Source organism: Equus caballus, chromosome 18 (assembly GCF_041296265.1).
Source record: "Equus caballus isolate H_3958 breed thoroughbred chromosome 18, TB-T2T, whole genome shotgun sequence".
Lineage (NCBI taxonomy): Eukaryota > Metazoa > Chordata > Mammalia > Perissodactyla > Equidae > Equus > Equus caballus.
Genome location: NC_091701.1, coordinates 67,595,440 through 67,619,525, shown reverse-complemented (window position 1 = coordinate 67,619,525; position 24,086 = coordinate 67,595,440). Strand labels below are relative to the sequence as shown.

General features: G+C 43.3%; 1 protein-coding gene across 2 annotated transcripts; it reads left to right on the top strand.

Moving 5' to 3' along the window:
- Positions 1-23,503, top strand: NEMP2 (nuclear envelope integral membrane protein 2). Of its 2 annotated transcripts, XM_023622227.2 has the most exons (10): positions 1-186; positions 8,041-8,156; positions 12,253-12,484; positions 12,622-12,694; positions 14,050-14,143; positions 14,974-15,088; positions 16,697-16,922; positions 20,129-20,305; positions 21,013-21,170; positions 23,153-23,503. In XM_023622227.2, exons 1-9 carry the CDS (start codon positions 81-83, stop codon positions 21,149-21,151), a joined length of 1,278 nt encoding a protein of 425 aa, XP_023477995.2. In that variant the 5' UTR covers positions 1-80; the 3' UTR covers positions 21,152-21,170; positions 23,153-23,503. The 2 variants fall into 2 exon arrangements, with proteins under 2 accessions (XP_023477995.2, XP_023477994.2); XM_023622226.2 differs by having other exon boundaries at positions 21,013-23,503.
- Positions 23,504-24,086: the final 583 nt, after the last annotated feature.

The following is a 24,086-nucleotide window of genomic DNA, read 5'->3' as shown; positions in this document are numbered from 1 at the left end:
GCGCCGTTCCGGCCCCTCTCGGCGGCGCCCGCCCTGGGGGTCGGCTGCAGCCGGGCCGCGCGGAGCTGAGCGCGGGCGGGATGCGGCCGCCGCCTGGGCCGTGGTGGCTGCTGCTCTGGCTGCCGCCCTGGGCCGCACGGCCCGCGGGCGCGGGGCGCGGGGAGGAGGCGGCGGCGGCGCTGTCAGGTAACCGCGGGCCCCGGCGGCGGGGGCGCGTCCCTGCCCCGTGCGGCTCGCCCCGCGGGCGCGACCTGCCCCCGGGGCGTGCCCCCTCCCTCCCGGTCCCTCCCGGTCTGTCCCCGGCGCGCGGGCGCGTTAAGAAGGTAGGCCCAGAAGCACCCGCCAAGTTCAAAGTCTGGCCCAGTTCCCGCGTTTTACCGGAGAAGCAGCCGAAGCTCGGAGACGTTTTGATTTGTCAAAGGTCACACAGCTAGTCACTGGGACGGCTGGCCCTAGTCACGGGGTCAACACGGGGCTTTTGTGCAGTACATCAATTTATGTGGAAAACCTTATTTCTCTGTCTAGCTGGTCCTTTGGATTTAAGACCAGAGGAGGCAGGCGCTTCGGCTTTAGAATCGGACCAAAATTCCCCTGCCCCTGACTGTGACCTGGAGCAGCTTAGGCAGCTGGCCACGTGCCAGACGGATGGTGCTGGCTCCCAGGCTCACTGATGCTTACCGTGTGCACGGCGTCTGATACATAGGACACGAGACGTGGTGGCTGCTCCGAGTGTCTGCCGAGGGCTCTCCGATCTGGCGTGAAGGGGAAGCGAAGGGGTCTAACTCTAGAACTGCTACTCATTTGCTATGGGCTGAGCATTTCTATTTCGTTTTTTCCCCATAAAATCCTTTAAAAGATTTCCTGGAGTCACTGTCTGCCAACTTCCCTTCATCTCACTGGCCACCTCTGGTTGCAAGGGAGGCAACCAAGTGTGGTATTTTAGCTGGGCACAGTAGCCCCCGACCCCCTCCCAATAAAATCAGGGTTCTTTGTCTAAGGATGAAGGCAATTAGCAGATCCTGCCAGAGCTGCGACTCAGGGCAATCTCGCAGTGAGTTACACCTTGGGGAACGGCTCTACCCGAGTCTTCATTGAACAGACATTGGTTGAGTGTGTGCTACGTGCTAGACAGTATATTGAAAAGTACAGTTAAAAGTGCTTTAACTGCATTATCTTATTTAATACCCATAGTAGTCCTATGGGAGTAGGTACCATTTATGTATCCATTTGGCATGAGGAAACGAAGGCTTCGTAGTGACAAATTTACTGGTGAAAAAATAAATCACAGCTCTATCTAAGAAGGGAGGTTTCTCAGCATGGCAGCAGCCGGAAAATTCTAAGTAGCCCTGGACCACACCCAGAACCTTGAGTTCTTGTTCACTCATTACATTCAGTCACCCACTTGTAGAATTACCTTGGTCCAGGCATGTAATCTTAGTGGACCATGGTTTTCTTATTAGTAAAATGAAGATGTTCTATTGCTGAATGGTTTCCAACGTTTTCCTCACCTTTTTCTTTGCCTCAGTGAACTCAGCGTTTTTCACGATTTTGTGTTCCTACATTTTGTGTTAACTTTTCTATTTTGTTAATCAGAGAGACGGAAATGCTTATCAGAGCTTCCGTTCTGCCTGAGACTGGCAGGATGCCCACTGAGTTGATAAAATCCTAGCCCACAGCTAAGAAAAATGGCATCTTCTGTGGTCTTATGGCGACACTTGCCATTCCAGGTAGACTTTACACGTGGACAATGAAGCATCCTACGTCCTCTGGTGTGCTAATGATGCCACACTGGAAACTGGATTAGACTAGATCTAAGAACCATTGCTGCTCTAAAGTCTGTGGTTTTATGAGGAACTCTGAAATCAAACAGCTGGTATTTCCTTTCATAAAATAGGACCCATCTATAATGTGAGAAGGTTAGATTAGATGATGCTTCCTGTTCTAAAATTCAGTCTCGAACATACACACCCTTCCTTGGAATGGAGAACATCCAGATGGAGGCCAGCTTTCTGTCACCCTATTTGGAGGAAAGTCAGAGGCAGTTGACAGAGGAGGGGCAGGTAGTTGTCTGGCTGAGAGGAAGAGAAACTTCAAGCCAGGAGTCACTCGTAGATTGCAGCCAGTGGGTGAGGTCCCTGGCAACTGGGATGTAGTTGTGATCAAGTTTGGGCCACTGCATTGAATTCCCAGGCTGGAACAATAGCAACAGGCCGTGTGAAACCACAGCTTTCAAATTCATCTATGGAGAAGAAAAATCAGTACCTGAAATTAAAATCTGATCCAAATGTGCATTAGCACATGCTAATTTCAGTTTCATTCTCTATGTACTTCTTGGGGAAACGAAAATCAAGATTTTATTCAAGTCAGGTTAAAAAAAACTAGGGTCAATAGAGAAGTTACCTTTGTAACTCCGGTGCTGCATGCTGACTCCTTTGAAAATGTGAATTTATATAATAATATCAAAATCCAGAAAATAATACCCAGAAAAGATCTTCTGTTTGAACTCTGAAGAGTTAAGGTTTGTTGGTTTTATTTTTGTTTTTCCTATTCTTCTCCCTCCCATTATCTCAAAAGAAAGTAGTTATAGGCCAAATGGAGAAAATGGCAGTCTAATAAGTGATTTTATTATTCTGTTATAGTTTCACCTGAAGATATTTTTTCCCCATGTGAGGGCCATTGAAGGTTAAATTTTCAGAAGGAGCATTGCTGAAACATTTTTATGTTGCAGGTTGTTTAAGATCTGAGGAGTGTTTGTGTTTTGTTTTTTTTTTTTTAGCATATTCTGTACATAGGTTTAAGTACTACCTGCCCTTGTCTGAGGTTTTGACTGCATATTTTTATCTTATTTGTAACTAAACTCTTTTAACTTAAATATATATACTTATACAGTTAGGAAAACTAATAAATGGCAGCAGTACAACAAAGGAGTAACTTTAAATTTAATTTATTAGTTAAAGCAGGTGATATGCACCTATCCCCTTTTTTTATATGAGATATGTAGTCCTAAAATTGGATTAATTGAATATTTATAAATTGAGTGGTATTTAAGATGAACTAAGGGCTCTCATTGGTTAAGCTGACCCTGACTTGAGTCCTTTGGTAGTGTAAATAACTGTGCTTTGTCCTGGCTGCTTGGGCACAACTGAACGGAAAGGTGCTCTTCTCCAGAGGTCAGGTTTGCTGAAAGAGTAAGGGGAGCCTGCTGAGGACTGCAGGGAGTCAGGAAGGCGACACGCATCTCATGGCTTAGAGACGCAGCCTTGCTGGGGTAGCCATGGTATGGGTGGCATTCAGGGTTGGTCCTGCAGGTACTGATAAGTGCTTGGGAGATCAGACATAGCTGGGACAGCCTGCACTTCCAGATCTTTCTTCTGGGTTTGAGGAAGTGACTAGCTAGGTTGTGGGGCACCCTCCAGGCTGGAAAAGTGTTCCAGCCTCTGGGGAAGCAGTAGCCCTCCCGAGGCAGGGATTATTCTCTTCTGACCAAGTGAACAATTATTATTACATCTTAGCGAATCCCTAGAAAGTCCCTTTTGTTTTCTGGACTGCGTTGTAAGGGGATTTTGTTGACGTGATATATTTGGATTTGCCTACATCTACCAACAGGAAGTTCCATCCTAACAGAATGAATCAGCAAAGACTAAGGCCGCAAAAGTAAATGACACCTGCAGACAGGCAGGCAGCCTCGCAGCCTTCCGTGTCAGGGCTTGAGCAGGCGATAGAGTTCAGATGAGCAGTCAGGCTGGTGACATTTTGTTTCCCACCCTCCGATGGAGGTAGAGGAAGTAGAAGCTGAGCAGTGAAATGTGTCTAGAAGAAATTTGCTGAAGGGAGGAGAGGCCTAAGGAAGACACAACCTGTATGAACAATCTCGGATTTAAAGATCTGGTTCTCTTTAGGAAGGCAGTGGGCCAGCTGCGATAACAATCTTGATTGTTACAAGTCACCAGCTTGCAGCTAGTCCAACTAGCCCATGGCTTAAGGTTCCCATGAACTCACTTGGAGCTAGGCTTGTGGCTTCTTGTGGCTGTGAATTTCTAGTTCCTTAGATATTGAGGGATTCTTGTGTGGGTTGATTGAAATGTATTCACGTCAGGAGAGAGGTGATAACAATTAGGGCAGCTAGAGGACACTATGCAATGCCACCACCTTGTCTATAATTTCTCTTGTATTGTGTAAATTTGACATGACTTCACCTCAAAAGCCAGAGGCCACTCTGGAGAATTCCAGGGGAGACACTGCAACATGCTTTTAGTAGTGTGTCTGTAGGTATCAATAGTCAGGGCAACCTCCCTCCATCTGTACTTTCCTTAATCTGGTTGAAGACTGAGGTGAAATTCAGAGCAAGTTCTTGTCTTCTAACTGGGAGGTCCTTCACTGATGTACCTTCTATGAGTAAAACAAAAACAAGCTTATTGCCACCTCTTGCTTCTCCCTGCTCTCCTCTGTCTGGTAAGGAGAAGGAAGAGGGTCCCTAGCCTGGGGATATTAAGGGTTATAGCTCTCACCCTCTAGGAGAGGGTCCACTGATGACCAAGTAGATAAGGGGAAGTGTAGCGTGTGGGTTCCGTAGGTGGGGTTCCAGTGGACCCGGCTGGACATGGTGTCCTGTTACATCAGGTTGCTTCAAGGGGAGGGCCAGAGTGCACTTCCTTTTGTGGTGCTGACTGGCACTGGCCAGGCTCTTACAAAGACTGGCCAGGTTTTTACTGGCTTGGCTACACATGCCCAAATAACCCACTATTCCTCTCAAATTACAACATACCCACAAAAGATAAATATTTAAATGCTGGGGATACAGTAATGAACATGCAGTGTCCCTACCTTCATAGAGAAGGACAGAGTATAAACTAATAAATACATATGTAAGTGAAGAAAAAGCAGAGTAAGAATAAAGCAGGTGAAAGGGGTTGGAGTGGGCCATCTTAGACAGTGGGGTCAGAGGCCTTCCTGAGGAGGTGACATTTGAACAAACAAGTTATCGGAAGGAGCAAGCTCTGCCGAGATCTGGGGAAAGCGGGTTTGCAGGTCGAGGAAAGAGCAAGTAGGAAAACTTGAGGCATCTTGAGGTCAGGAGGGTTGGGGCGGCTGGAGCAGCTGAGCAGGAGGGAAAGCGGCAGAGAGAAGGGTAGAGGGAGCAGGTCCTGGGGAGGAGGGTAGATTTTATTATTGGTGTGGTGAGCAGTCATTGGAGGGTTTTGAGCAGGTAAATGATGTGCTCTGATCGATGTTTTTAAAAGATCTGTGTCCTGATTAGAGAATAGGTTGTGGGGGGAACCATAGAGGCGATTCTGGAAGCAGGGAGACCAACTGGAAGGCCATTGCAGTAATCCAAGTGCAAGAAGACTGGCTTGGACAACAGAGAGGCATTTACTCCTAAATTCAAACTATTGCACTCTACTTAAATTGCATCATCTTGCTCTTAAGAGTTTCGGATATCAAATGATTTAGGAGACAGTCTTAGAACCAAATGGGAAAATCTTCATTTGAAGGTAGCATTTGTTTGCAAAGCTCGGGCCCCACAAAGAGGATACTCCCTCAGACCACTAACCAGAGGGTAGTTCACTGTTCTTATGTGAATCAATTCAGCCCTTCAAGAAGTGGAGCCCAGCAGGAGAGGGAATGCAGGGACAGCCCTGGAGACACCCACAAGAAAAGCCCCTAGCACTGGGTGTGCCTGTGGTAGGAGGAGGAGTAACCCCGCAGAAACAGCTGGCTTGGAGTTGAGCTTCTTATGATGGTCTGGGACTGCTGGCTCTGTGGACCTTCGACCTCACGCTTCTCACCTGCCCCACCAGAATGCACTGCCTTTCCAGAGATAGGGAGGAATTCCTTTCTTTTTGAGGAACCCCACTATAAACCCCACTCAACTCTAGTACCCAGTTCAGCCCCTGTTCCTGCTCAGAGAGCCCACAGGAGGCTATGCGGAGGCAGGGCGTGGGATTCCAGAAGGCCAATCCAGAGCACTTCTAATCCCACCTGTGCTGCTCACTAGCTTTGGGCTTTTCATGTGTTTCAGTGTGTTCTTATTGCAGTTGCTCAGGCTCTTGCAGGTTTTACACTGCCTTCTTTGGCATCATCTTTCTACAGTTAACTGCCAGCCCTTGATGTCCTGGGAGCGTCCTCTCCCTTGTGCAGTCCTTGGCCAGGAGTCATTTACCCAAGTCTGTCTTAATGCTGAGGATGTTTTAGTCAGGACGGGGACCTATCTGGGCTTATTCAGTGTTATTCTCCAAATGAATGTGATCATTGACTAGTTATTACTCGTTACTCAATCCTTCCCCAACTTTAGTGTAGCAGGCTGTTCTAGCTTCGTTTCAGGTTTTTCTGGAAGACAGCTGACCATACTTTCCTTAGAGGAGCCAGGGGCAGGGCGTAAGGCCCATTTCCCTGTGTGTCCATAAGGTTCCCTGATCCTGTTTCCTGTTGACAGATGTGATGACACCCTATCCTGGATCCAGAAAGAATTATGAGTTTCTTCTCACTTCATTTTAAATTCAAATACAGTGGCAGCCACAGAATAAAATGAACCCCATTACTTTATCCTTTTCTTGTGGCATTTACCACATTTGCCCTCTGTAATACAGCACTTGTCCCTCTATGTTATATTGTATTATGTTGTATTATATATTATATATTATTTACATATTACATATAACACAGACATATTTATACACTCATGTATGTATCTACCTCTGTCTCCAGCCAAATTTCCCCTGTGCAGCAGACCTGTCTATCTTCTCTTAGTCCCACCAACCAAAACTCACTGTGCCCAAAATCAAACTCATCCACCCTCTGCCTGCACAAGCTTATTTCGGCTCCGATGTTCCCTATCTGGGTGAGGGGCCTCACCATCTCTCCAGTCGCTGGAAAATTCCTGTCGTCTTCTTGCTTTCCCTCATCTAATGTTGATTCCGCTCCTAAGTGCTCTTTAAGCTGCTCGCTCTCCCTCCTGTGTGGTTCCTTTCTTGCTTAGATTGCTTCAGGAGCCTCCTTCGTGGTTCTGCTTTTAGTCTTCTCTAAGATTTCGCATTCCTCATAGAAACCTCTGCATTCCTGTCACTTCCGTATTGACCTGGTTATTCTCTTTGTTCCTCCAGACCCATTCTCTGCCCTTCCCTCCCCTGCTCAGGGCCTAGAAGCTGACGTCTGTGGATTGCGTCTCCTGGGCTTCTTTGCCCTCTGGCCTCCCAGTGGCTTTGGCCAATGAGAGGCACTGGCGGGAGGGCAGGAGGAGAGGCTGAGGTGCCCATACTCTCACCCCACCATTCCACTGAAGTTTTAGTAGTGATTCCGTGAGACTTCTGTCCTCGGGGCTCCAGGAACATTGAGTCGCCTTTGCCGTTCCAGGCCTAGGGGTGTTAAAGGCTGCCTGCTGTTGGTGCCTGGGAACTTCACGGTGCCTTACTGTTAATGCCTTAACCCTGCCCACGTCCTCACTGAACGCTTCAGTTCAACCCTTTGGAGTGTCTGCAGTTTGCTGCGGACACTTTGATACTCACCTAAAACCCCTGAGTGCTCTGCTTTCAGCACGAGGTCCATGCTCCTCAGTGTACTAGCGGCCCCTGCTCACCTCTCTGGGTGCAGGTGTTGGAAATCTTCCTGTATTCCCATACTCTGTCCTCAGGAATGGCTGAACCACTTCCATGGTTTCCCTCATCTCCGTGGTTTTACACACACTTGGTACCCCACCCCGACTTCTGTGCCATTGCCTCCGACTTATCCTTCAGGGCTTTGCTCATGTTTCCTCTTCGCCAGGAAGCTGCCGTCAGTTCTTGCCCTCTCTTCAAGATTGGAGTGCCTATTCCCTCTGCTCTTATAGTGCCCTCCGTATGTCATCAGAGGATTGACACTGAACTGTGATTTTTTTTGTCTTGTCTCCTGCTGGTTGGAAAGACTGAAGGACTATAATTAGTTTGTGGGAGAATTTATGGGTCAGAAAATGTAAAAATGGTTACCATTATCCCTGTGAAGAAAAAAGGAAAAAAGATCCTGGGCAATTAAATGTTTAGGAAATGTATTCCCTTTTCCATCTCTCAGCTCCAAGGTGTAAAACTCTGAAAGAAATGGATTTAATTAAAACTTCTGAACCAGACTGTTACTGCTACAATCAAAATTCCCAAATGGAATGGAAATACATATGGTCAACCGTGCAGGTAAGAGCCTACTTCTAGATCATGTCTTAGGAACAGGGAATTCAAATGTACTATTTCAAGAGTAAAGAGTAGCTTTTGTGTGACGGAGAGCTGTGTATGAAAGCTCGCTTGGGGAATACGCACAGTGGCTGAAGGGGAGGCGTGTGTGGGAGGGGACATTAACTCTCCATACTTCTAATCAGCTCTTCAAACCACTCCAAATAGATATAGTATATAAGTGCGTACAATGTGCTTGCTTTTTAGACACAGCTCAAGACAACACCCTCTTGCCTGCTTCCCAAAATAATTGCTACCCCAAGTGCCTCTATATAGAAATTCTGAAGTTACCTCTGATCCCAGGTGTAGCCAAGATAGTAGTTACTCTCAATAGCCTAGTACTTTCCTTCATTCAACATTTAACAAATATTTATTGATTACCTACTAAGTGCCGAGAACTATTCAAGGCTCTTAGGGTACAGCAGTGAACAAAACAGAACCGTGCTTGTGTGATGTTTATACTCCCAGTGGTGGTGGGTAGGATGGGGTAAGCCATAAATGTAAGAGAAGAAAATTATGAAACCAGTAAGTGCTATGAAAAAAGAAAATGTGGAGTAAGATAAGAAGGGAGAGTTGGGGGACAAGTTATAATATTAAAAAGAGTGGTCAGGGTAGTTCTCATTGAGAAAGTGACATTTGAGGAAGATTTCAGTGAAGTTAGTGAGTTACCAAGAGAGTACGTGGGAAGGAGTGTTTAGGCTGAGGGAGTAGCTAGGGCAGCATGGCAGGAGGCACACGATGTTGATTTGTACCATTACTGATAGTTTACACCACTTGGATCACTTGGTTAAGGTGGTATCTGTCAATTTACAAAATTTTGCCACTGTAAAATGACTATTTTCCCCTCTGTAATAAATGAGTATTTTGAGGAAATAATTGAAACTATTCCTTATCAAACTTTTCACCCCCTAGTTTTATCATCCATTGATGATGCTTGTCTGAATCAAGTATCATCATGATGTTTATCAAATGGTGGTTTTCTGACTATGTTATTCCTTCTACATTCATTGGCATTCTTCTATAGGGAAGACATTTTCCCCCTCCAATTTATCTTTATTCACATAGTCTCATGGATTGCCAGTTCTTTCAGTAGACACTTGTCCTATCATTTGAGCACTTCTTTACCTTCTGGCAAACAAGATGTTCCAGGCTTATCTTGTAATTTCTTAGACACAGCTGTGGAATAATACATTTTTCCAAGGAGCATTTAGTGTTAGTTGTGTTTATTACTACTGGTATATCATTGTCATACGTGTATATACACACTTATACACCTGCACACATATCTATTTCTCTCTATCTGTTGAAAACCATGAGTTCTGATATCTCCAGTACCACTGGGTTCATCCTAATCTCCCTCCTTTCCATGTTTGTAACTTCCTTCTCTGATAGGGAGAATCTTGGTTCCCATTATCCTCAATATATTGATTTATATGCCTAATTCTAGAAAACACTGAAAGTAATTTCAGAATTACTAAGCAATACTATTGTAAAAAATAAACCTAGTAACAGGAGTTCAATATATGTTTACAGTATGTTTTATCTTTAGTTTGAGTGTATGTAGTCTAAAAACTGTGCTCAAAAGTTACTTGGGTTAATTCATTCCCACCCACCCCCCCTTCCGTGTTGTTATATTATTCATTTGAAATCTATTTGTTTTTATTCATTTCTGTTTCAGGATTTTCCCCCATCCTGGTTGATTTTATTATCATTATTTTTTAGTATGTACAATATTAATGTGGCTGAAAAGTCAAAACTCTACACAAAAGTATTTTCAAAGAAGTGTCACTCCCCCTCATTCCTCTACTCATTCCTACCCAACCCTTGTAGGTAGTCAGTCTTATTAGTTTTGGGTATATCCTTCCTGTGTTTCTTTTTGCAAAAGTAAGCTGTGGTGCATATTTATAGATGGTGCTTAAAACCTTGTGACTAAGGAGTAAATTTAGATGGAGAAGAGAAGAGGACCAACGACTGAGCCTGGGTCAGTCTTGTAGTAAGAGGTCAGGGAGAAGGAAGGGGCGGGCAGAAGAGAGAGAGAAGAAGTAGCAAGTGAGGAAGGAGATGTCCAGGGAGCCCCGGGAAGAAAGTCTAACGAGGAGGAGGGAATAATTGGCAGTGCCAAGTGCTGTTGACGGATCCAATAGGATGACTGAGAAGGAATTTGCTCTTTGAATTAGCAACATGGAGGCCACTGGAGACCTTGTCAAGGGCAGCCTGTTGGGAATGGAAGCCTGATTGAAATGGGTTAAAGGGAGAATGGGAGGAGAGGAACTGGAGACTGCAGATATTGGCAACTTTTAAAAATAATTTTATTGCAATGGGAAGCAAGGAAATGGGGTCATAGCTGGAGGGGAAAGTGGAGTTAATAGAAGGCTTTTTGGGTTTTTTTAGTGCGAAAAATATCAACATGTTTGTATGCTGATAGGAATAGTGTAGGAGAAAGGGAAGAAGTTACTGGGGCGATGTCCTTGAGTAGGCACAGGGGGATCAGATCCAGTGCACAAGTGAGGGGCTTGCTTTTAGAATGGAGCATGTCAGTCTCTGTGGCAGAAGGTTCCTCCCCACAGGCAAGAAGCAGAGCATATGCCAGCAGATGCTGACAGGTGGGTGAATACAACGATAGGACCTGGTCGACATTCTCTTCCGATTTCTTCCATTTTCAGTGACGTAAGAAGATCATCAGCCAGGAGTGAGGAGTGAGGAGGGAGGAAGTGTTGGGTGTTGAGGAAAGAGAAGTTGTGAAATCGTTGTTGAAGAAAAACTAGATAGGAATATGTGGTATGATTGCCTGCAGCTTCAGGTCCCTCTTCAGGTCTCCAGTCATGGGTTTGAAGTGAGAGCACTGTGTGTTTCTCCGGCTCATTTGGTGGTGCAAATGCAAGATTGGAATAGGTGGAGGGTTGGATTTTGCTGGTGGGTGTGACAAAGCAAGAGGGGTGCGAAGGAGTCAAGGGAACATGCAAGAGAGTGATTTATGATTGATCATGGAATTTAGCTGGATAAGAAGGGGCTAAGGATATATCCCCTGTGAGGAGCAGGGGAAAGATGGGAAAGATGCTTGATCCATGGTGGGGTCAAAGGCCTGCTGGGGTCAGGGTGCCAGAAGGGGCACGCTGGAAAGATAGGAGGTAGTGGTCAGCCAGTGGGACACGTGAAACGCAGCCTGTAAAGGGGCTGCAGTTTGGTACTGACAAGATCCAGGGTGTGGCCATGGGAGGGATTAGCTGAGGTGGGTGGAGGACAAGGGCATACAGAGAGAGAGTTCAGGGAACTGAGAGGCCAGGGTGTTGGAAGGAGTTTGCTGTGTATGTTGAATCCCTGGAAGTGTGACAGGAAGTAGTATTGAGTGAGCAACAGTTAGCTAGGCACTAAAGTCCAAGAGAGATGAGGGGTAGATAGACAGATGGACACATAGAGGGTGATATCACCTGCTGCCTGAGATTCAGAGGTGGTGCTCTCACTCCCCTTTCCAGGCTTGCCCTACTGGGACAAAGAAGAAGCAGAAAGGGACAAAGGCAGCAGAGAGTTGTCATACAATGATCACTGGGTTGTCACCATCTGCTTGGCACTATAGCTAGTGCTTTGTTGTGAGACTTGAATAGGACCTGAGGTTCTGGTCCTCCCTCAGGTGGCATGGTGAGAGAAGCCGGAATTATGTATGCTCTGCTGATCCAGAAGAAGGAAGCACTTTTTCTCAATTGCAGTAGAAAATGGTAGAGATATAAACCCTATTCTCATTATGTTCATAATCAAATAGTTTGCCACCTATTACTTTCTATCATTCTTGTTATATGTCCCTTGGCCACAATAACTTGCCAGAAGAGGGAGTTAGCCACAACTTGAGAAGAAACATCCACTTTCAGAAGTGTGGTCCAGCCTGTGTTTGAAATAAACACACATCTGTTGGTCCGCTCCTGGGCTCAGAACCTTATCACGTACATCTGAGTGTTCTTTTCTCACCCCATCTTGGGCTCTCTATACTCCTCTGCTCATGATTTTAAGAAGCTTCTAAGAAGTTTTAACTGCTGTGTTTGTGAGGTTTTTTGTTCTTGTTTTGTAGATGAAAATTACCAGTTCAGGCCTGCTCAGTATTGTATATATCACAGAAAGACATAGTTGCCAGTATCCAGAAACCATTCTAGCTTTTATCAAATGTGTGATTCATAACTTTTGGACACCAACGGAGACTAACGAAATAACCCTCATCATCAATCCATATGGGAAGACCGTGTGCTTCTCTGTGAAGCCTGCCAGGAAGACATTTGTCTATACAATAAGTGTGACTCGAAACAGTAAGTCTGTTTTTGTTATACTTCACTTTCTGGATTCAGTTTTTCTGGAGTGACGTTTCAATAAGTGGACTTTTCTCTTCTTTCACTAACACTGCATTGACACAAAATCTTCGTGTGTTTGTGTCTTTTTACTCCAGCTGTGGATTTCAAACTCTTCCTTGTGTTCTTGGCAGGCGTTTTCCTCTTCTTTTATGCAAAGACCTTGAGTAGGTAAGTATTCATTTTTACTTTCTTAACTTTGTTAATGAAAAAGAGTAAAGGACCCTATGCTAAATATTTCCACACTAGTTTGTAGTTCTTGATTTACGTTTTGCAGACAATAGGTCTGAAGATACTGCTTGAAAGGCCTTTAAAACCAAAAACAGTTATTTGTATAGTGTGATATGTATATATCACACAGGGCTTTCACATACATTATTTTGTATTACATATTAATACGGTATACATTATTTTATTTGATCCTCTTAACAACTGTGTGAGCTCTGTATTAGCGTTCTCATTTTATAGATGAGAAAACCAACATCCATAATCACATGACGTTCTTGCCAGGGCTGAGATTTACACTCATGATTTCTGATGCCAGATGCCTGCTCTATTACATTTGAGCTGCCTCCAAGATTTCTGGCTCTGATATAGAAGGCTGAATTTAATAAATATCTGATTCTCAGATAAACATATTTTCCTGGTATTTTGTTTATTATAACTTCTTGTGAAAAAAGAATCTCTGGGGGGCCGGCCCCGTGGCTGGGTGGTTAAGTTCGCACACTCTGCTTCGGTGGCCCCGGGTTTTGCCAGTTCGGATCCTGGGCGCAGACATGGCACTGCTCACAAGGCCATGTTGAGGTGGCGTCCCACATGCCACAACTAGAAGGACCCACAACTAGAATATACAACTATGTACTGGGGGGATTTGGGGAGAAAAAGCAGAAAAAAAAAAAGAAGATTGGCAACAGTTGTTAGCTCAGGTGCCAATCTTTAAAAAAAAAAAAACTCTATCCAATAATATTTTACTTTTTAGCTTGCTGTTCTTAACGTTGTTCATTGTGTAATCAAGTGTTTTTAACATCATCCATGGTTTTTATAAACCGGATATTGCTTACATAGCCTGTGGAGTAGAGCCTGGACCCAGAGGAGCTGGGCTGCAAGCCTGAATCCTCCAGTTAGCAGATGTGGAAGATTGGGGAAGGAAAATCGTTAATTTCTTGGTGCCTTAGTTTCCTCCCCTGTAGAATTTAGGCACGGATAGCTGTTTCACAGGGCTGTTGTGAACGCACGGAAAGCTGTCAGACAAGTGCTTGCTACATGATAGTGCTCAATAGTTATTGTTGGATCAGATTCTGAGCATAGACTATAACTCAGACTTTTTGTTTTGAGTTAGTGGCAAGCTATTTACCATAAATTTCAAGTACAGATTTCATTTTTAACAGTTTAGGATGTAATTAAAGCCACCATCTGAGTTTTTCTTCCTAGTATTCTTTATGGCTACTGTCGTCAAGTTAAACATGTTTTTAATACCGAAAGTGTGACTTGGCATTTAAATGGCTTTTATCTGCTTGTCTTGACAGAAGCCCTATTTTCTATTACTCTTCTGGGACCGTGCTAGGAGTTCTAATGACATTAGTCTTTGTCCTCCTGCTGGTGAAAAGGTTCATTCCTAAGGTAGGCATACTATGTACAAATGAATAAAAAATGGAAACCGTGATCTCATAGACATGAAACACTGATCAAAATTAAGTCACATTGATTAGGACAGTTCCTAATTCAAACCATATTTCTACATTCTATAAACTGGTTTTAAAATACATCTTTTTCTGGAGATTCCATTTTTATTTGTTACTATACACAGGCTTAACTAATTAAGTTTTGGCAATACTTTTTCTGAGACCTTTTTATTAATTCTAGGTAATATGTTTTTCTTATGAGTGACAGGGGCTGATTCTGTGCTGAGTGGAAATTTATCTTGGCAGAGCTGAGGAATATCGTGATGCTGAAGCGTCAGGGCCTTGAATGACAGCATTGCTACATCTGGGGATTTCCTCATTATTCTTAGTTCCCCAGCACACCTTCAGTAAAAGGATGCCCTGCACTTAGTTGAGAATAAGTAAATACTAGCTCATGATGATAATGTTGCAGTTGCTCTGATTAAAGCTTGCAACACCAGCAATACTTTGAGATAAATTTCTTGTTTAGAGCAGTGCTGCTCCAGCTTTAATGTACATGCCAGTTACCTGGGGATGCTGTTGAAATGCAGATTCTGAGTCAGGAGTCTGCAGTGGGACCTGACAGTCTGCATCCCAGCAAGCTCCCAGGTGATGCTGATGCTGCTGGTTCGTGGACCACACCTTTAACAAGACTCCAGAGAGTATCTTGAATTGACTTCAGTGCAGTTTATGTAGAAGTTTCTAATACAAACAGTTTATTTGTTTATTTCTATTTTTATGAGAGTGAATGAACCAAAAACTGTGTCATTTATTTTCTTCCACACACAGTATAGCACGTTTTGGGCTCTAATGGTTGGTTGTTGGTTTGCTTCAGTTTATGTTGTGTGCCAACTGATGGAAGATCTGAAGTGGCTGTGGTATGAAAACAGAATATATATATTAGGTAGGTAAATGTTTAAGAATACGGTCTATTATTGGTAAAGCTGAAAAGTACAACTGGAGGCCTTCTTTTGACATACATTTCTCTCCAGCATCTACATTTTCATTTTAAACTAAGGAGAAGTGCTGTTAAAAGTAATATTTTATTTTCTTCCCATAGTTGGTGATTTCAGTTCGTTAGATCTCATTTTAGACTATTTCCCTGTGATGTCTTCCTTAGTTTTCTGTACTAATGATCAAAAGAGCAAAAAAGTATTTGTCTCTCTTCACTGCATATGCTTTTGAATTGTGGTTAAGCTGTCACCACATCTAATCTGTAATGAAAAACTTTCTCTAAAATATGGCTCTTCATTTCTTTATGTATTCAGTATGAAAAGTAAGAAATCCAAAATATAAATGACTAATGAAAACTTGACTTTTCAGAAGCAGGATATTAAGAAACTGCTTGTTCTTCTTGTTTCATATTACCAAAAACAAAAAACAACTATTTAAAATTGTTTGTTTTAATTGGGAAATAATGAAGAATGGAAGAATCTAGTTTCTCCTAAACCCTTAGCACCGTATTTCTCACATAAGTCCACCTACCCAAAACAAAAACAATTTTTGTTTTACTTGAAGATTTTAGTTTTTAGCTCATTTTTCTTTTTATGCTAAAGTATTTTAAAGTATATTATAGATATCATCGTATGTTGCCTTAAATACTTTACTAAGCTTTTCTAAAGAACGAGCGTTCTCCTCTATAGTTAAATAACTATTAAATATACAAAAATTAATAATTACATAAAATCATCTATTACCTAGGCCATCTTTTACGCAGACCATGTTCAAAATGTCCTTGATAGTTGTTTTGTATAAGCTAGGATGTGGTCGAGAACCATAGTTTGCATGTATTATATCCAGTAAGTCTCTTTTAATCCATAACAATTCCTTTTTTATCACAGTGATATGCTGGAGAGACCAACCTAGTTGTCCTGTCACTTTCTGGATTTCTGTGATTACTCCTTTGTGGTATAATTTAACTAGTTTCTCTCTCCTCTGTATCTCCTAAACTGGAAATTAGACATGAGGCTGCTTAGATACAAATGAAACGCTGTTGGTGGAACACATAAGAGATGTGTGGGTCGCATTGCATCACGACAGGGGACACAGAATATCTCATCGTCCCTCCATTACTGATGCTGACACTGAGCGCTGGATTAGGAGGGTCAGCCTGATCTCTCTGCTGTACAATTACATTTTCCTTTGGTGACTAGAAAGTGAAAATACAAAATAAGGTTTGTAGCTGATGGTGATATATGCTGAGGCTTTTTCCTGAGCAAAGCAACCATGATGACATTTGCCCATCTAGGACTCTGGGCTGAAAAACAGACACACTTATACGTCATCATAATTTATTATTATACATGCTTCATTATTAGAGAAGTCAGCCTCGTATCTCACATGGAAGGAATAACTAGCTCAACGTGTGTTTTTCAACCTGACTTCATTGGAAAACGAAAACAAAAATGAAGATTTCTTGATATGTTCTTAGCTCTAAGTCAAGGCTCTGCCAGCATTTGCACATAACTTTTCAAGTTCAGATTTATATTGTTTTGCATTCTTCTGCTTACAGGCTATGTCTTGATGGTTGGATTTCTCAGTTTTGCTGTTTGTTACAAACGTGGGCCCCTTGCTGACGAGAGGAGCATAAATCTTCTGACGTGGACTCTGCAGCTCCTTTCCCTGCTTCTCATCTATTGTGGGGTCACCGTGCCTCAGTTCTCCTACGTGGTCATCATCCTCCTCCTGTGCTCCTGGGGTCTGCACTACCCACTGAAAGCTTTCTGTTATATGAGGCGGTGCGTATCTTTTATTTTCCTTGTGAATGTGACATTTTGAGTTCTGGTTTTATTTATCATTTTGGGGGATATTTTGTACACATCATATTTAATCTCATAATTAACCACGTTTCATCTAGAGATTTCCCTCGGAGAGAGGGGGAGGCTAGAGAACTTACACATCTGATCCTATCTCCATTTCTGGTCCTCATTCGTCTTTCAGAGGTGCACTGCCAGCTCCTAGGTAATTACAGCTCACTCAGAATTCAGTAAAATCAGAGGCACAATTGCTTGGGCTCTGGGTTGCCCACAATTTCTACTTTTATTCTGCATTTCCTCTTATTATCAGGGCCCACAGCTGCCTTAGGGTTACCTGTTGTACTTATGAAATGAGTGAGGGAACAGAAATGAATCATAAATGATTGAAAGGTATTATTTATATTTAGGATTTTCTTTCCTCTTAGATTTTAACTTAAGGCTCAAGCCCTTCGAAAATACAGAAAGAAAGATGAGGTAACCTCTCTTGTCACAGCTTTATGATGTCTCCTCAGTCATTGAGTCCAAGCACCTGTTTTTGTGTCAGGTGCACAGATGAAGGAGAGGGTCCCTCCCCTTAAGTGTACTGGTTGAGTCATAGGCACACATTTCTGTATCTTTGAAATGTTAAAATAAGCCTGCCCAGGGACTTTGGCATATAGAGAAAGTTCAGGAAAGGTTCTGGAGGAGCTATTACTGGACTGAATCTTAATAAATCAAAACAGCCAGATGAATAAATGTGGGAAGGACTTTCCTGACAAGGAGAAAGCCTAGTTTGGTACCATCATGAGGCAGTGAGTGAGGCGGGCATTGGCCAGGTTGTGGAGGCCTTGTAGGCCATGCTAAGGAATCTAGTGTGATCGTGTACATGGTACAGGCAGGGAACCATTGTGCGTTTTAGCCAGCCCTCTCTGACTCCTGCCTAGACAAGCGTTATAAATCCAAATGCTTGGGGCCCCAGCAGGTACTGAGTGAGTCATGCCGAACAGGGGCGAGGCAGTGGGTCAATCATGAGGATTGTGGGAAATTCTCCATTGGAGCCTCATTGAACAGGGTGCAATTACCGCTCAGCGTGAGCTGATTGTTGCCAGGTGAGAATATGGGCCCTGCCTTGCCAGATCTGTTGGTTTTCTAGAAAATCTGGGAATGAGGATTAGAATGTGAATTCTCATTATTTTTAAATGTTGACAAATAGTCTGAAAATAAAAATACAGTCAACAAGCAAAAATCAGAGCAGAGACCATGAACCTCATTGGGTGGCAGGATGTGGGCCCTCTGGCTTCTGGCATGGAGGAGGATGGTATAAGGGGAGCCCCTGGGGCAGGAGACCAGTTATCAGACATTGCAGTGATCCAGGCAAGAGGGATGAGGGCCTGGAGGAGGACAGTGACACCAAGACTGGCAGAGGGAGTTAATATTTACGAGGTAAACGTGGCTCTGAGGAGGGAGAGTCTGTGGTAACTGGTAGTTTATGGGTCTGGTGACTGCCTGTGTGGCAGATGTCACAGGGTTAAAAATGCACCAGTCACAGGACAGGGCCCCTATGCAGAGGACGTTGGCAAGGCTGAAAGGCCCCAGCACCAGGTCGGAGGGCCGGTGCTGGCTGGTTCTCTTTGCCCCGTCTCAGAGGCATACAGTGACTGGGATTCCCCACGGTCCCTCTGCCAGGAGGAGGCTGGCCACTCCACGTCCTCCAGGCCTCTGCTCCTTTGCCAGGTTTGTGGGTGGGGGAAGGCAGGACAGAATTCCTTTCTCTTTCCCTTTAAACATCCAGCCGCCCTGCCAAGAGCAAAGTGTATTCTGTCACCTGCATGATGGTTCTTTTATGTACTTGCTGTGCATTCTGCTAACATGAATGTAATAATCAAAATGTATTATAACTTCCTCAACTTTTCATTTTGCTGGTGAATAATTATGTGAATAACTAGGAGGTAAAACAGGAACATATGGGTTAAATAATAAGCCAGAGAAATAATACCTTGATTTGTGAAGTACTTTCTAGTTTTGCAAACAGCTGTTTGAACATATTTTAATAATATATGCTAGCTACTCTTTTGATTCTCCTTATTGCACACATACTGTAGGCTACTCACTGAACTAAGCACTTTGCTCACAGTACCTCGTTTAATCCGTCCAGTGACCTCATGAGGTAGATGTCGCTGCTTTCATTTGTTCATACGAGCAAAGTGAGGCTCAGAACTGCTCAGGAGTTGCCCCGGTTGATGCAGTGGGTAAGCCTCAAAGGCAGGACTGTGCCCGTCTTCTGTTCGGAGGCCAGGGTTCTCCTCTAGGGAGACGAGGCTGGGCATCCAGAAAAGGGGAAGGAGAGAATGTCAGCGGTTCCCTAATCCAGCTCATCAAACACCAGACAATCTTCAAACGAGAAAAGATTTTTCAGGTCCCAAACCTCAAGAAAACATATGTTTAAAAAACCTCCTGGTAACTCTGATGTTCACTCAAACTTGGGAATCTCTGGTTAAATTAAATTTAAAACCACACAATAACATTTTTAAAAACTCTGATAAATATATCATACATGTTTTAAAACCCTATCATCATTACTATTTTTACGAGATTCTTCCCTTTGGGATTTCCCTGGTTGGGAAAAAATAGTGCAATCACGAGCCCCTCAGCATGTAGCAAAGGAAGAATCGTTAGCAATTATTGTACAAACACAACCTTGTACAATCTTGACTCCCTTTCCCTGGGATTAGTCAGCATCACCACCACTAGGGGGAGGCGATGTCCCACAAATCTGTGCTTTTCCGTCTAGAGAGGAGGTGGCGAGTGAGCCTACTGGGTCTCCAAAAAAGGACATCTCAAAGGCCAGCTTCTGTTAGTGCCCGAGAAAGTCAGCAGGCCAGGCATAAAGAAAGCAGACTTGTAACTGTCTGACTGTGTTTAGAAATCACCGAGGAAGAAAAATACAGTTAACATCTCTATCAGAAACTGATTCTCAGATGCCTTAGGACGTTATTCAGGATGGTCCAGGAAGAGGGGAAATGTCCCAGCAGGCTCGAACTGCATGTTCTGTGTACCTCAGTCACGGTAACGGCAGTAAAAAGTATATAGTATGATATAAAGGAAGTTAAAGATTACTGTCTAAGAAATGTATTTTTACAAATCTCAAGGGTTGACTTGACCAATCACATATGACCAGGAACCTAGCAACCAAATGCCACATGTTTTAGGAAAATGAAGAACTGGTTCACATCAGAAAAGCTGGTGGTTAAGCATCTTACTGAAGACGAATACAGGGAACAAGCCGAAGCTGAAACAACCACTGCTCTGGAGGGGCTGCGCCAAGCCTGCCGCAGGCCTGACTTCCCATCGTGGCTGGCCGTCTCCAGACTCCAGGCTCCTAAAAAGTAAGCGCTGCTCAGCTGCTTGGACCACAACCTGGGTTAGAATTATGTAAAAATAATGTGATGGTTTGGTACAGATATTGCTGACTAGAAGCAGACTACTTCCCTAGATAACAGATGGTGTGGGAGCTGCCAGAGGTTCCTGTTCTTGAGTGCTCTGACTTGCCCAGAATAAATATTGATCTGCTGCGTTTTATAGGGCCGGCCATAAAGGTAACTTCCATATGGGAAGGAGAAAGGTGGAATGGGATGTGTCACCTGCTTCTCATTCTGCTAGTGTGGAAAATAACTTTCAAAGTTTACTAAGAAAGATCTCTCTGCCCCGACATCCTTCCCTTCTTTATAGCTTTATCCCAAGAACAATGCCTTCCAACTAAATATTGAAGGCGAAAAGTATTGACACCAACATAATGAATGCATAATAAATCTAAGAAGAGCGAGAGAAGAGAAGGCATTAGAAAGCAGGAGTAGGTATGTTTGGCGGTCCGCAGTGCTTAGGGGTTCGCCTGCTTCTCTGCCCTTCCCCTGAGTGTCTCCAGAGGGATCGCATAAGCCTTTCCCGTCTTCACTCCCAGGGTGTAAATACCGTCCTCTGTTGATGCAAAGTCAAATTTAATTAAAGGGATAAGTAGCAAGGGAACATGTTATCTTCCAAATAAACCCTTCTGTGATAACAGTAACTTTATTGAAAACAAGAAAAAACTTATTAGGTTTGCAGACTTTGTTCTTGGAGGAAGCCACTTGTCGCCTGAAGAGATCAGTCTTCATGAAGAACAGTACGGCCTTGGGGGTGCCTTCTTGGAAGAGCAGCTCTTTAACTTGAGGACTGACAGTCTACCTGCGCACTGACTTCATTCCGGACAAGGAAGTGGGTAAAGGGCAGGGATCCTGTTAGTGGGCAGAACCGTTCTAGGGGACAGTGGCAAAAGCGTTTGCTAGGGAGAAAAATCATGTCATTCTGGAAAAGAAAACTGAAACTATACAATACTGAAGATAACTTATCATTCTTGGCCAGTTCTGCTACTTACTGTACCACGGGTGGCTGCCAAGATTTGTGAGAGTCATCACCACTTTCCTTGAATGCAGACTATCATTAGGAAAAAGGGAATCATGTTGTTCTTCAGGGGGCCAGTTAGCATGAATAGGTGCCTTGGCAACACCAGGGCATTAAATATTCTCTTAATCCCTAGAACCTATGTCAAAAGATTGCATTGCTCTTCCTACGTGTTATCAGTATAAGTGCTGGAAGAGACCTGAGCTATGCTGGACCAGTGTTTTCCAAAGTATAGTCCACAGGATGCTATTAAGTGTTACTCAGTAAAGGGATTCTGAGGTCAACTAAGATTGATACAAAGTTAAACAAATGTACTGCAGGACTTCTCAGAGCCTTTAATAATGCCAGTGTGCATTGTGAATCTACTAAAGAGAAATTGTGTGCAGCAGTTTCCAACTTAATTCGACCACAGAACCCTTTTTCATGACATTAATATTCCTTGGAACATGTTTGGAAAATGCTAATGATGGAGGAATTGAGGTTTGGGGCGGTTACATAACTTGTCCATGACCACAAAGCTATTGAGAGGCAGCACTGCGACCAGAATTCCAGTCCCATTGTTTCCTATGACTCAGGTAGAAGAAGAGACCTTTTGAGGTGACCCGAGGGGCCATCTCCCTACAGCCTTGCGTCTCACAGTATTGGTGACTTTATTTTTTTTACTAATGGCCAACTAGCTATTTGATAACTGTGATAAAGAGGAACATTTCCTGAGATTGTATTTTAAAATTTTGATAAGACTTTTATAGACAAATATAAGGATTAGAAATTAGAATTACTTTCTATATATTTTTGTACATTTAAATTAAAGGCACTCTTGGGACCTTTTGAGTTGACTGGTCCATTTAAAAAAATCATCTAGGGGGCCGGCTTCATGGCTAAGTGGTTAAGCTTGCGTGCTCCGCTTCAGCAGCCCAGGGTTTCTCCAGTTCAAATCCTAGGTGCAGACCTAGTACCACTCATGAAGCCGTGCTGAGGGGGCGCCCCACATAGCAGAGCCAGAAGGACCTATAACTAGAATATACAACTATGTACTGGGGGGGTTGGGGAGAAGAAGATAAAAAAAAAAAAAGATTGGCAATAGATGCTAGCTCAGGGCCAATCTTAAAAAAAATTGTCTAGTTATATGTTTCTAACAATTTCCTACAAAACAGATTTGTGATCTTTCTTACAGAGAACACTCCAGTGAAGTGAGGGACTAACCTGAGGAAAGGAGGCCAAAACATATGTCTGAGACAAGATCTGACATGGCAAAGCTCCCTCAGGGCTAAGATGTTGCTACGTTGATTATCTTTAAGAATCTAACTCAGGCCTTATTGGTGGGATCCTAAAGAATAGAGGCATAAAGAATGAGGAATCTCCTTTTACTAGAAGAAGGGTTGTGGAGCAGGGACATATAGATAATGTGGGCACTGCTTTCCTGAGCCAAATTTGGTAGAGTTTTTCTAAATTGTTGAAAAAGAGTGTGGCTACCCATTTGGAACTTTCTAGATTGACTTTCAAATGCTATTTTCTCTTTGAAGCAGAGTGTCAGTGTTGTACAGGTCTCTGTTTTTGCCAGACACCTTTTACTATTAGGAGCTTTGCTATTTTTGTGAAACACACTAAATTCAATCTGTGCTTTCACAGACACTTTGCTTTAAAAGGATCAAAGAAGGTGTCTTCCATTCAGATAGGTGATGATGATGTTGACTGTTTTAAAAGTGTAAACAGTTCTAGCATCATTTTGGTTATCGTTTAATCTGATTGTTTTTTATAATATTATATTTATTGATGATATATTATAAATGTATCAGATGCCTGTGCTCACCACGTTCACCTCCAAGAGGCAGTCTGTGAACCACAGCATGTGTGTGTGGATAACACACGAACAGTCTGCTCAGTCCCAGGGGACCTTCCAGCCGGGACAGCCGCTGGGCTTCACCTGAGCCAGGGTGAAGCGATGCTGATGACAGGAGGAAGCAGCTCCTAGTGGGCCAACAAGCTAGGTGCAACCATCACAATAAAAACTGCTAAGGAGAGAGAAAAAGAGCAACAGTCTTCCGGGATATTGTTTTTCATTTTATTTTTAGAGGAAATCATGAATTTGTCAGTTTCTGTTATATGAGTACTGTGAGAAGCTAAACAATTAAAAGCATTATTTGTGATATGGTTGGTGTGTTTCTGTTGTGTTCATTTGACTTGGGGTTTATAATAGCACTGATTACAGTTCTGATCCCCATCAAGCAATATACAGATAACTCCCTTAAGAGATCTGTTTTCTCTCTTCCTTCCTCCCTTTCTTTCTCTCTCTCTCCCCCTCCTCCCTTTCTTTATGTAAAGGCATTTAAATGGTTTAAATGACCTTTCATTAAAATGTCTCTGCCCTTCACAGGTGGTTGGAAGTTGGACTTGTGCTTCGCACTGCCATAGGTGTGCCATTATGGAGCATAACAGGACCCTTTGTTGTGGTATTGCTTACCCTGTGTGCCTCACAAAAGCTGACTGTTGTTAGCAAGTTGGACTATTTGACACCAAAATGTGTGGGTGACATGAGGCGTAGGTGGCCATGCTTAAACAATTGTATCATTCAAATGCTATTTTTAAAAGGTTTTAAAACACATTTTACGTATCACAAAAAATGCTTTGTGAATTAGTTGTATAGTTTGCCAATAATACTTAGGGCTGAGTTATTGGGGGGGGGGGTGTCCATCTGACATTTAGGACAATATTTGAATTTATGACTTTTTT

Bases quoted from the DNA above. Each gene is read 5' to 3' on its own strand.
- NEMP2 (XM_023622227.2), top strand. From the start codon at position 81: ATGCGGCCGCCGCCTGGGCCGTGGTGGCTGCTGCTCTGGCTGCCGCCC. The intron at 12,695-14,049 runs GTAAGTATTCAT...TTGTCTTGACAG, and splicing joins TATGCAAAGACCTTGAGTAG to AAGCCCTATTTTCTATTACT. The intron at 16,923-20,128 runs GTGCGTATCTTT...CACATGTTTTAG, and splicing joins GCTTTCTGTTATATGAGGCG to GAAAATGAAGAACTGGTTCA.